The 13,238-nt window shown below is 49.1% G+C and overlaps 4 protein-coding genes across 4 annotated transcripts; all 4 read left to right on the forward strand.

Annotated features, from left to right (window-relative positions):
• Positions 1 to 4,325: 4,325 nt before the first annotated feature.
• On the forward strand, positions 4,326 to 5,909 carry CDV56_103748 (DUF2841 domain-containing protein; the record flags this gene model as incomplete). The annotated part of the gene is made up of 4 exons (XM_026757367.1): positions 4,326 to 4,409; positions 4,467 to 4,674; positions 4,739 to 5,506; positions 5,569 to 5,909. 4 exons carry the CDS (start codon positions 4,326 to 4,328, stop codon positions 5,907 to 5,909), a joined length of 1,401 nt encoding a protein of 466 aa, XP_026617779.1.
• Positions 5,910 to 6,634: 725 nt separating this feature from the next.
• Positions 6,635 to 7,336, forward strand: CDV56_103985 (uncharacterized protein; the record flags this gene model as incomplete). The annotated part of the gene is made up of 1 exon (XM_026757604.1): positions 6,635 to 7,336. One exon carries the CDS (start codon positions 6,635 to 6,637, stop codon positions 7,334 to 7,336), a length of 702 nt encoding a protein of 233 aa, XP_026617780.1.
• Positions 7,337 to 8,551: 1,215 nt separating this feature from the next.
• Positions 8,552 to 10,204, forward strand: CDV56_104180 (glycerophosphocholine acyltransferase; the record flags this gene model as incomplete). The annotated part of the gene is made up of 2 exons (XM_026757799.1): positions 8,552 to 9,393; positions 9,454 to 10,204. 2 exons carry the CDS (start codon positions 8,552 to 8,554, stop codon positions 10,202 to 10,204), a joined length of 1,593 nt encoding a protein of 530 aa, XP_026617781.1.
• A 667-nt stretch (positions 10,205 to 10,871) lies between these two features.
• Positions 10,872 to 12,704, forward strand: CDV56_104410 (MRS7 family protein; the record flags this gene model as incomplete). Its single annotated transcript, XM_026758029.1, has 3 exons — positions 10,872 to 10,938; positions 11,022 to 11,560; positions 11,625 to 12,704. 3 exons carry the CDS (start codon positions 10,872 to 10,874, stop codon positions 12,702 to 12,704), a joined length of 1,686 nt encoding a protein of 561 aa, XP_026617782.1.
• Between the last annotated feature and the right edge of the window lie 534 nt (positions 12,705 to 13,238).

The raw sequence follows: 13,238 nt of genomic DNA on the forward strand, positions 1-13,238 counted from the left end.
TGACGGCGACGGTGGGCATTCCAGAGCAGTACGCGTACAGAGGATCAGTTATCGGTCCGTCCCGTGGCATTGAGATGGACAAGACCACCATCAGGTCAAGGCCCCTTGCTACGGAAACGGAAGGGTGGACCTCCATGATACAGGGGATCGATCAATTCTGGTCACCTGTTATCCCAAGGAAGATTGCCTCCTCTTGCCGTGAGTGCAGCGCTAGATTTACGGGATCACTGGAAAGGCTGGCTGTGCTTTACGATTTGAAGAACAGATCATCAGGTCGATCCGCAATGTACTACTGACGAGCCCGTCGAGCTGGGTAATGAGGAAATTGTGGAGGTTGGACTGTCGCCTTCGAGAGCTGTTGTCTTGTACAGTTGTACTATCCATGGCGAATCGGCTTCGTGGCAGAGGCATGACTGCGGAAAGTTATTTCGAGGCAATCCCATGCATGACGCATCGGCAGCCATAGCTCCAACCTTAAGGAAGAGCTCTTCGAGTCATGAGTCTCCAAATGTCGATATGTAAGCTTTCGACCAACTATTGTTTGAGATTGTCCTTTCCAACCAGTAATGGTCTGTAAGGATTTGAGATCGAGATCGATATATGGAGTCATGACCAAGAGATCATCACCTCTGCTATTATAGTAGTATGGATCTTGATCCAAAGGCACCTAGCTGGCACGTCAAATGATGTCTTGATGGCTCCGCGGGAGGCAGATGAACCTGTCGGTCTGAGAATCTTTGGATTTTCTCGTCCGATAACTGTATAGCGCAGTCTACAGTTGAGGGTCATTGAACATCCGTAGCCCCAAGCTGCTGATGAGTCCCAGAGGGAATTTGATTTCTTACAAACACTGTGAGTCATCGCCCAAAAAGTTTATCACTCAAGTGAGTAGCCGATGTCCGGTGAACTGTTCGAGTTACCCAGGCTCCAATTACATACACAAAATGAAGCACTATTGGCTTTGTACTCCGTAGCAGGTGGAGTGAATGGGCGCACGGAGAAAAATAAGTCGTATTGAGGGATGTGTGGCATCTGTTGTATGCGCATACCGAGAAGCCGGTCCCGAGGTATTCAGAAGACTATTCTCAACCTCAATGGCGAGCGTCATCAGAGTGGCACATTATCGATGGTTGCCGGATAGCGGATGTACGCCGTGAGCAGTCCGTATGCTGGCCATGATTAGCATTGAATTGTCGGTGAGGGACAGATAGATAGTTGATCATCACTTCCATGCAGATGGAGCATAGTATCTGCCCCATACCCGGGTGGTATCGCTAAAAATATGCGGGCTTCAACAATGACAAATCGGTGCCATGTGAAGATGGCATCATTTATCATCCAATCGACACGCAGACCAAATCAGAGCTTGGCTGCTGCAAGTGCTCAGACATTCATGCAGTCAATTAAAGACCTCTTGCAGGGGCGTCATAAGCGAAGATCTCGCGAGAAGGACCATTTCGCCCGCATAATATCCAACGAAACCATATCAGGCTGACTTGGGTATTAGTTAGCGGAAGGAATCTCGCCGTTTGCAGGGTGGCTGCCCTGTGCTTCAAGCTCATAAGGCCTGAACTTACAGATAGTCTTCCAGTCGCCGAGTGAAGTCCAGAGTCCAGACAGAGGACTCCGTCTCTGTTCGCAAGCCACAAAATGCAGGTGTTCCAAAAATTGAAACAGCAAATATTGCATGAATAATCTCAATACAGGAAGGGTTTCCGCCAGAAGGCACAAGTAAACTGGTGTTACATGGCAGAAAGTTGATGAATGGAGGCATTGTTTCAACTGTGGAGATAATTAGTTAGTGGATGAGCGCGAAGAATATGTTAAGAAAGAGGAAAGAATCCGCTTTTCCCCGCAAAGAAGCAAGGGAGCCATGGCGGTTTTTCTCTCTTTTCTTTTTTCTGTTGATACGTAGATAGATACCTCCTCTTTTTAGCAGTTCAATTATCCAGTCGGCCTTGCCAGTGGCGCGAGCTGCATAACAGGCCATCAGTGACGATGTGACCTGTCACTTCGCCTCGCATACGAAGAGGCCTGTCCGCACTCCACAGTTTGCATTCTCGGAACTGTGCTTGCTATTGTTTGTTTCTGCCTTTCAAGGCAATTGTCCATGCAGACAGTTTTGAATTCTCGTGGACCAAGTCCTCCAATTTGATCGAGTCGTGGAGCACATCGAGTCATGTCCAATAGTGGATGAGGGATATAATATCCGTCGTAAAAACGCAATCCTGTTAAAGCCCTTCCTTATCAAGGGGTAAGGTAATGCTTTTGCCTACCATAGAACGGGATACTCCGTACGGATTTGCGAATATCAAATTAAAGTGCAGCTTTGGGGGGGACCAATGCGCGCGTGATTGGCTCAGGGCTTTGATATCGTTCTCTTGAATGACAGTCGATAGATAGATACTACTTGCAAGAACCAGGCACAACTCTCTTTCAGCAGCGAAAGTCTAATCCCGAGACAGCTGCTCATGGCTCAGTAAGGGCCGGAGGATCGGCGGTCTGTCAAACTACTGTATCATCCTCAGTACAATTCAGCATGTATTGACTCTAGTGAGTAGATGGTCGAACGGAACTTACTGCTTCGAGAAGCGTAAAGCGATGCTGATTCGGTCAAAGGGATTGACCCCACTGGTGGAATAGCAGCCCGTTTATACGTTCATACGTCCTGCTCTTAGCTGCTGTTCCGGAAGCTAGATAGACCTAAAGGGAATCCAGCAGTCAGTCTACCTAGCTCACCAAGATCTCGAAGATTTGTGTGGATACCTTGTGGAAGGAGCTAAAGCCATTGAGGAAAAGTGCGCTGATGCACTCTGCGTCGGACTGTCCGTGCTTCAAGCCCAACCTTTCTCGAACCTGAGAGTTGAGTCTTTTCTGAATGATGCTATCAGAGGTCCCCGCACGGTACCGAAGTGATAGCTCTTCAGCCAGCTATCCGTCATTTGGCCTCTGAAATCTGCATTTTGGCGCATCTCCACAGCTAGATTGAAAAAAAGGAAAGTTCAGAGTTGCTACCGCTCAAAGAGCTGGAAGGTATTGAGCAAAGCCAGCGGATAACTGTCGGATGCGGGAGCATTGACCGATGGCTGAAGCCTACGTTAAACAACAACTTTCATGTAACTGCACTGATGCACATGCTTTGGACAGCGAATGAAGAAAAAACTGATGCGTTGACTCTGCCCCTTTGATTCAGTGGAACCCATCTGTAATCGATGGCGCCGGACGACTGTCTCCACAGGCTAGATGGCACAGACACGCCAGACTACGTCGGCGGACGTCGAGTGCCACCAAAGTCCAAGCAACAAAATGCTCATTCTGTCATTGGGATGGGCCTTTTTTTACCGGGAGCGAACTGAGTAGAATTGTTGGTGCATTGAAAGCGAGCATATCGCCGTGGTGGTCCTAAAGACCTGGTGCGCATCGGGATATGCCCCTCAGTGACCCAGGTCTTCTGATTAGGATACTCTGATTCTCAAGCTGTTACACCTGTGATCTCAGAGGCGTTATGGGTGTCAGCGCCATGTCAGAAGAACGACAACGATTCGATCAGACGGATAACGGGTCCGACGCTCGGTCATGGTTCAGATCGAAGCGACAAAAAGGGAATCGCTACTCCCTGCCACCAGGTTGTGCCCTGACTCTTCAGGCCCCAGGCTAACTCTAAGCTAGCTTCCCCGGCCTGACTCTGCGTATTAGACCTAGCCTAGATCATTAATTGTTATTGCTTTTGTTGATACATTGACGCGCTCGGTAGCACCACTGACGGAGCTTCAATCTAGCTGGAGAGGCGCTGCATGTTCACAGACAAGACTTAGATGATCTTCATGCTCAGGGTGGGATAAACAGCAGGCATCCGTTCGTCCTCATTCCTTGATTGGCATCTTCAGAGGCGTTATTCCGTACCAGAAGGTATGTATCAATGCCCCATCTGCCTAAAAACAATGGCGGCTATGCATCAATGGGACCTTTTCGTACAGCGCCTAGTGTCATTTCTGCGAGTACCTGTCTGTATTACATTAGGCTCCGTGTTGAATCCGCCACCCAAGCCGTCAGTGATGTTAGTGAAATTCTAGAAGCTCACATGGAATGATTTGTTGATCAATTCTCCAATAGCGTACTTTTTTCACAACTGCAATTGGCCGTTCGGTTATATAAAGTAGCCCAATGTCCGGCCGATTCTTTGGAGTTGTCACAATTGAATCTCAGAACACATACATCCTTCGTGAAGAACTTACCCTCTGGCCTTGACGGCACATTCTCGAGCAAGTACTTTGACATTGGCGCTTTAACACATCTTCTTACGAACCCCAAGTTTATTTTGCGCAATGGATCCAACAGGTCAGCCAGGGGCCCAGGAGCATCATCAGATGTTGCCATATGATGGCATGACGGGCCAGCAAGGGCCAGAGGTATGCATGAGGTTTTGTCGTAACAATAGGAGAAACCTCTAACGTGATATTGCAAAGGATCGCCACTGCACAATGCCACGGGCATCCAACTGTCCTTTCCCCCATTTTGCGATGATATATATAGACAACAATGGTGAACTCGGCGTGGATGTCTCCTCTTCCCTTGCAGGCTGTGAAAGGGCCATTTTCACCGAAGATCTCAAGCAGAGCTTTGTCAGAGCTGTGACCACCGATTGGCAGCCAAACATGCAGAATTTCCCCTCCGGTGAGAACGCATTGTCTGAAAACCTCGAAAGCGTAAATGTTGACTGGCCTTGCCTATCACCCAGCAGGGGCGATCGGAGCAGCACATGGCGGACTACCAGAAAGGCAGCCCTTCATGTTTAATGCCGGACTGGATCTGCAGTCTAGCCCAGCGTGGTTCCAGCATGGCCTACCAAGGCATCCCAGGCTCATCCCTTGTGAATTCCAGACATTGCAGAATAAGCGCCAACGGAGGAATAGAAAGCGCACAAGTTCGGAAATGGGCTGTGATTCAAATTCAGATTCGACTGACGGGGCAGCCAAACGGACAGCGATTCGCATAGGACAAACCGATGTGCTGCGCCAGTTCTACGAAAAAGCATTCGAAAATCTTCAACAGCTCAACTGCAGGGTGATTGCAAAGGCGTTTGTCAAGTTGGTGGAACCTCGTAAGCAGGTCAATCACCCGTACAATGGGTGCAGGACAGTGATGGGGGGACCTTGCCAGAAGTTGGACCCTGAATTGACCAAGCCCAAATGGTGGCCTACAGGTGTTCAACATAAGGAGCCAGATCACCTGCTCAAGCATGGTGTGTCGCGTTCTTCTCTCGCGTGCTATTTCGCAAATTCGGTTGAGTCATGTGTCGCTAATTCTTCGTCTCTTCTAGAGAGAATTCGACTTCTCATGCACATTCTCTGCGAACTGAGAGAAAGCCATGCAATCACAGCGCAAAAGCTCAGAGAGGCTGGGCAAGATGTGCACCGCCAAATTGGACCGCCAGTGCGTCGGTTCATCTTGGACGAGATTTATGAGGTCCGGGAAATCGAGGAACTCTATTTGAGCGGAAAAATCAGTATGTTTGGACTCTTAATGAATCACTCAGTGGCTTCAGGCTGATTGTTGATGACCCAACAGGCGGAGATACTGTTATTTATGTCTCTTCAAAGCATCTGCCAGAAGGAATTGAGCCAGCGGTAGTGAACGTGAACGAGAAGCAAAACTCTGACGCGGATTGCTTGCCTTTGTCTCCAGTGTCCATCAGCCGCACAAGCTCAGTTGAGAGCGGATTATCATCTCTCTCAAAGGGTATGATTCTATCCATCAATTCCAGTGAGCAAACGCAACCGCTGCATACCCCTGCAGAGGTTTCTTCAACTGGCTCCAATTCTGTGTCAGGGTTCTATGCCCAGCATTCGATGTTGTGGAATCATGGAACTCCTCGGATGCATGCGCCATTCAATATGTCGTCAAACTGACTGGAGCCTATTATAGGAAGGTCCGTTCCCGTGAAATCTCGGCTGTAGCCTGAATCTGAGCCCGTCTCTGACCTTCGCAACAGCCTGTCCCTGCGACTCGCTTTATCGCTGGCCGTCCTCTTGATATTCGCTTTTGGCCATCTATCATTCGTCTTCATGTGGGGACGTAATGCAAAACACGACGCTTTGGAATCCCATTTTCAGCAAACGTAGATAATGTGGAGTTTTCATCTTGTGTCCTGTCAGGAAGTGTGTGGGCGTACCTTTTATTTGGGTTATTTCCTTTGTTGATTTTCCACTGTGCATATCAACTAGCTCAGCGTTCTCAGCAAATTAGTCGTTCTTGGGCGAGACTGTGTTCTGGTGAATTAATGTATACTGTCCGCTTCACAAAACCAACTCATTGTCAGGAAAGAACTTACACTGAGTATTCTTGCCAGACCAGCTGCAAGTGCCCTGCGTCAGTGTACACTGAATCCCTCAAATGCCAAACCGCGAGGTTTAGCATTCACCGTTCGTTGGATGACACATTTTTCTCCGAAGCAGAACCAGCAAATCTATCAAGTTCGGCGAGAAGCATGGTCTCAGATTCTCAGACCTCCTCTCGCAGTATAGACTCGGGTCGAAAAGTCTGGATTCAGGATGGTCCATATCATACGAAACATTATTCTCAGGCCCTTTCCTCTTTCAAGGATTCGATGAAGACAGAGTCAAGTCACGCGATCATGTCAACACAATTTCGTCTCCTCGACCTCCCCTTTGAAATCCGCAGCGAAATTTTCTGCATAGCTATTTCCAGCACCGATAATTTCTGGCTAGACCGTGAAGTCATCACTTTTGGAGAATCGTTGAAGTCGATACACTATATCCGGGGCCGCATCGTTTGGCGAGACTCGAATGGCGTGTACAGAAACCTTTTAACCACTAGCAAGCAGATCTATGACGAGGTGCAGCAGATCCTTTTCACCCGTTTTGCATTCGACGCTCTTGGATGGGGCTACACGATGAGATACTCTGATCCTTCAAAAACTCCCAATCATCTCCCCAAGCACCGCATCATGCACATCGCCTATACTCCATACTTCACCGAATACATGCGCGAGCATCGCCAGAGCGTCGATCTCATTCACTCGGGCCTTCCTTTGCTTAGCTCAGTTCGTGTCCTGGTCTCTTGGGCCTGTGCACAACGTTTAGTCATGTGTGGGGACACTCGAGCTGGCTCTCTATACATAGTGGTGGTGGCACGCCTGTTTCGGCAGGTTGGAAAGGTTGCGGTTGTCGGCCAGTCCTTGATGAGTGAGCTGCAGAAGCAGTTGGTGATAGAGGCAAGGAAAGAGCTGGAGCATGAACGGTGGTATTGGGAGCTGGACCTGGATTATCCTCTTTACATGCCTTTTCTCACCACTGGTGTTGAAGAGCATCTCTGAGCCGACGTTTGGTAGCACAAGGGGAGAGTGATTTTCATATTGGACTTGAACATTTCTGGGTGTGCTGATACCGCTTCATTACAATTCAGCAGATGTATTTTGACCTTGACTGTGAATTCCATGATGCTTCTGCGTCATATAGTTACGAGGGGCTGTCTTGGGGGGTACACTAGATGTACAAAGGCAAGAAACAGCATAGACCCTGCACATTGGAAAGTTGTAGATCCTTGCGGTGTAGTGGCCACCGTCGTATCTCCTGCTGAACACGGCTCAACAGCTTCTTAGACTTTTTTCTTCAATGAAGATCCGTCCAGCGTCTTGTAGCCTATGGATACACAAGGCTATGGACCACCTACCTTACTGTTCAGCAAATAATCTCCAAGAAACTCCGCTGAGGGTCAGTGTGACTGGCTTGCAAATGAATATTGGTACTTCGAGACACACTATCCACAGCGCGCATCTTTTCCTCAAGCGAGACCGTTGATTCTCTTCATGTGGTTGTGGTTCTCCAATGATAGGTAATATTACAGTCTTATTCCTCCTATCAAATGGAAATAATCCGCATGTTGGACAATGGACACAGAGTACGGGAGTTGGACAGTCACACCTCAGGCAGAAAATCATCGGAAGTGGCAAGTGGAATCCTGAGACTGAAGCTTATTGGCTGGCTGAGCAGATCATGCCCCAGATCCCAGGGTCCATCATAATCCGGACCTTGGGAGGAGCAGATCAGCCGCAGCCAACCAGAGACGTCACTTCAAGCACACGTCGAGCTTCATCTTCCCAACAGGCCTTTTCTCACCACCACGGACCTTGACTCTCTCACTTTCCTTCTCCGCACGTTGTTGCTTTCGGAGTACAGTTGACTCTTGCATTGTATCACGCGCCTTGGGTATTGAAGGAGACTGGCGCATTTGACCATTGGATAACAGTCCCAATCTTCATTGGACGAAGATTCATTGTTTTGCCTTGTGAGTCCTCAGTTATATCAGCCCCTCCTATCGATAAGACTCCCAGATTCTTGTTGCTTCCTGCATCCCAAAGTCATTTGGTTTCATCAAGCCTACGTATTCAAGCGTCTCTCATACCTTGTTGGGGGACGGCGTCAGGGGTCGAAGCAACATGGTAATGCTAACTTTCGGGCGCTTTCTTAGTCGTCCTTACCCTCACAGCCGGGAAGGCCCTACAATTTTCTCGTTCCAGCAAAAACTCATCATGGAGGGCGTCGGACTCGATGGTCACCAGGACGCAAAGACGAACCGGATGACGGGCGTGGGTGACTCACCTGTGTTGCAACCCGCTGCAGTTGAAGATATGGATGCCTTCTATGACACGGATGAATATGCGAACACCTCCAATCGCTCATATTCGCCGGCAGCCTCTCCTCCCAGACTGTCGCGAAATCCTTCCTTTTCATATCAGGATGATTGGGAGACTTTTCCGCCTCTAGATAAACTCACCGTGTTTGACCTGCTTGACAACCTTTCACTCTCTCAGAAACTCGAGAAATGGCAACAGGCGATCAATGCGCAGAGAGAGAAGGTCAGAAAGCAGCGCGAGAAGCTGAAATCTACTTCAATGCACGCAAAGGATCGAGTGGTCGGAGAATGGAAGCGGCGTGTACCTACAGCCGATGAGCAGTTGGACAAATATCGCCGCCGGATGAGGGACGGTGTCAAGCGGCTGGAGAAGCAATGGAATGCCACGGCCACGGTGACGCTGCGCGAGAAGATCTCGTTCATCGCGGGTGTTCTCAATATCTTCGTCAGCGGCTACCTCATCGGAGCCTACCCCGAATACTTCTATATCTGGTTCAGCGCACAGCTGGCCTATTTCATGCCGATCAGATACTACGGATATCACAAAAAGGGTTATCATTATTTCCTTGCCGATCTTTGCTACTTTGTCAACATGCTTTGCATGCTCAGTATTTGGGTCTTCCCAAATTCCAAGAGACTTTTTATCAGCACCTTCTGCCTCACATTTGGAAACAATGCCGTTGCTATTGCAATGTGGCGAAACTCTATGGTCTTTCACAGCATGGATAAGGTTGTTAGGTAGGTCCTGTCTTGAACTTCTCCGGCAGAGAAGCATCCACTGACGTGTCTCATGTGCAGTCTCTTCATTCACATCATGCCACCAGTCACCTTACACTGTCTTGTCCATCTCACTCCGGCGAAAATGTTGCGAGGGAGATTTCCGGCTGTCTACGACATCAAGTTTAGCAAACCTGGCTCGCCGAACCACTATTCTCTCCTTTCCATGATGCTGTGGGCAACTGTGCCTTACATGATTTGGCAGTTGACCTATCATTTTTTTATCACTGTGCGCCGTGCCGAGAAGATCGCCGCTGGACGCCCTACCAGCTTCACATGGCTGCGCAGATCCTACGCGAAGACCTGGATTGGAAAGTTTGTGTTGAGTCTTCCCGAGTCATTGCAAGCACCCGCCTTTATGATGATTCAGTACATTTATGCGCTTCTGACCATGATTCCTTGTCCCCTCTGGTTCCGTTTCCGATGGGCCAGCGGCGTCTTTTTGACAGCCCTCTTCATTTGGAGTATCCATAATGGCGCCACTTACTACATTGACATCTTTGGCAAACGTTTCCAGAAGGAGCTGGAGGAGTTGAAGAAGGACGTGGCCCGGTGGCAGGCCTCTCCGGCTGGTTCAACCAGCCCGACGCTACCGATCTTGAACAACGCTTCTTCCGCAGGGACTCAAATCCTGGATGACTCACTGTCTGCGCGTAAGGAATGCGACAAGTCAAGTCTCGACCAGATCCCTCCTCTTGACGCTATTTCGGCGTCGACTGGCTTAGACGCCTCCAATTTCGCGGGCGATGCGATTGTGCGAGAGAGGAAGTAGAATCCATATCATCTACCCAATTTTGCAAACACTCCTTTTGACTCCTTGAGTCAGTCTACTGAGTTTGTCTGTGGCTTAGCAATGCTTTTGAATTGGGCATCGGTTGGTTTTGTGTTGTTCTTGATGATACCCTGACTTAGTCATTCTTTTGTCTTTGCGATTTGCCTATATTCATACACGTTATGCCTATATGATCTAGAATGTTGATAATTGTTGTTGAGTTTGATTCAACGAATTGCACGAATTTCCCTTTTCAACTGGACATCTTTCTGGGATTTCAGTGGCGAATGCATCATGTTATTAATTATGTCTGCAATGAACATCACGGTCTACTTGTTGCTATTTCTAGAGTATGGAAGACCAAGATTAATACGTAACAATGATCCACCAGAAGAGCGGCGGAAGCTTGTTTGAGAATCTCGATGGGACCAGACGAAAGTAAACCCCGAAATCCGCTGAGATCACGTGAAGAGCCAGATCTTCTTGCAGGGTCTCGGAGACGCTCACAACGACATCATTACTTCGAACTTTGAGTTTTATACGTCCTTTTTCTTCTGTACGGTTGAGACCATTGAGAGATCGGCATCACAACTCTCTCCAAGATCGTTGTGTCCGTCTGCTATACTCGCTCGTCACCCCGAGCATTTCATACTCCTTGACTTCCGCAATGTCCGTTACCATGAGGTCGGCCAGATTTATGCGCACCAATTCTGTATCGCGCCCCATTCTGATCGGTAAGCCAACTTTTTATGCTCAATTTAGCCGACCTGATAATTAAAAGATAACTATTGTGACTAATGATGGTCGTTATCAACAGCCCGACCACGGTATAACGGCGCCCTGGGCGCCGCATCGGCCGCAAATCTCCGGTTCAACGGACGAGGATTCCCAACCCACCTGCCGGCCATTGCGATCTTGGTCTCCCATCAGCGCGGCTATGCCACAGAAACTTCTTCCTCGACATCGTCGCCCTCCAACCCATTGCCGCCTCCAGGCTTCAGTGCTGAACAGGCCAAGAAGCCAATTCCCAAGGAAGATGCGTCGCGACTTGCGGGTGACAACGGGAGCACGCAGGTCGCCCCCAAGCCAGAGATGCCTCTTGCGGCGGGAAACAGCGTAGATGTGCAGAAGCGTGCCGAGCTGGAAGCGGCGAAGAAGTCGCTGGCGGACGATGAGAAGAAAGTGACTGAGGCGAAGAAGGAGCAGAAGAAGTTGACGATTGGGCAGAAGATTAAGAAGGAAGTTCAGCACTACTGGGATGGTACGAAGCTTCTTGCTACGGAAGTTAGGATCAGTTCGCGACTGGCGCTGAAGATGGCTGCTGGATATGAGCTCAGCCGGAGAGAGTACCGACAGGTTGGTTTTTTTTGCTACCCTTGCGAAGCGTTGGTGGATTCAACTCACGTATTTGAACAATTAGCTTCAACGAACGGTGAAAGACCTTGGCCGATTGATCCCATTCTCGATGTTCGTCATTATCCCTTTCGCCGAACTGCTACTTCCCATCGCCTTGAAGCTGTTCCCCAACCTGCTGCCTAGCACCTACGAAGGCCAGAAAGCACGCGAGAAAAAGGCTCTTAACTTGAGCTCAACCCGGAAAGAAGTTTCGACCTTTTTGAAGAACACCCTCAGAGAGAGTGGTCTCCCCGTGACTCCCGCAGCTGTCAGGAACGAGGAATTTGCAGAATTCTTCAAGAAGATTAGAACCACTGGGGAAGCCCCCTCGACCGCGGACGTGATTAAGGTTTGCAAGATCTTCAAGGATGACTTGACTCTGGACAATCTGTCCCGCCCCCAGCTTGTCGCCATTTGCAAATACATGAACTTGAATTCGTTCGGTACGGACGCCATGCTCCGGTACAACATTCGCCACCGAATGCGTCAGATTAAGCGTGATGATCGCGCGATTTTCTACGAGGGGGTGGAGTCGCTCTCTGTTCCGGAACTGCAGATGGCTTGTGCCTCACGTGGCATTCGTACGCATGGTATTTCTCCCGCTCGCCTGCGGGAAGACCTGTCGATGTGGCTGGATCTCCGCCTCAAGCAAGGCGTTCCGTCCACTCTTCTGGTGCTGAGCAACGCGTACGCATATGCGCAGGGCGGCAAGGAGGCGGAGATGTCGACTCAGATTGAAGCGCTCCAGTCTGTGCTGTCTAGCATCCCTGAAGAGTTGTTCCACGAAATCGAGCTCGAGGTCCACAATGCCGAGGGCGCTGCCACGAACAAGCAGCGTCTTGAGGTTATCAAGGAGCAGCAAGAGCTCATCGAGGAGGAAAACGAGCAGAACAGCAAGCACGAAGAAAAGGGCGTTTCAGCCCCCAAGGATACTGAGGATATCGACGAGACGGAGGACGCGAAGTTTGAGACGTCGGGCAGCCAAGAAAAGCAATCCAATGAGGCTGTTGAGGCTGAGAAGGAAGGCGACAAGGCCGAGCAGACACAGGCAGAAGACCTGGCTGCCAAGGACAAGGACGAGAAGAAGGGAGTTTCTTCGCAATAGAGTGTCGCCAGCAGCTGTTTCTCCTTCTATCTGCCCTCACCTCTTCTTCTTCTACCTGAGATATGAATCTCCCAAACAAATAGACTTGCACTTTCATCTGACTGCCCCAAGCCGCCTTCTCCTTCTTTTACCATGTTTTACTGTGGCGCCCAATATCGCCTTCCATGTCGGGAAACATTGAGATACTCTTCCAAACCCTAATCACATGATGCGCTAAATCCAATATGGGTTAGTGTAAATTTCCAGTTTTGTACGGACTTGGTAATAATAGTCTTATAGAATACCGGTATGAAAGATACAAGAGTATAGAATCAGAAGCCTGGATGACAAAAGAGTCTAGAAGGTTTCATACAAACTGAGCAAACTGAGCAAACTAGGTGACTGTTAACAATCTCTATCTGTTGCTTCATGTTACATTAGGAGCAGGCAGCACTTTGTCAGCACTATATAAGATAGTGTGATTGTGATTGAGTAATTTGTACCCCTGTAATCAACTTCTCTGGTTCCTGCTCCTCATATATTCACAAACTACCC

Source organism: Aspergillus thermomutatus (genome assembly GCF_002237265.1).
Source record: "Aspergillus thermomutatus strain HMR AF 39 chromosome Unknown NODE_17, whole genome shotgun sequence".
Lineage (NCBI taxonomy): Eukaryota > Fungi > Ascomycota > Eurotiomycetes > Eurotiales > Aspergillaceae > Aspergillus > Aspergillus thermomutatus.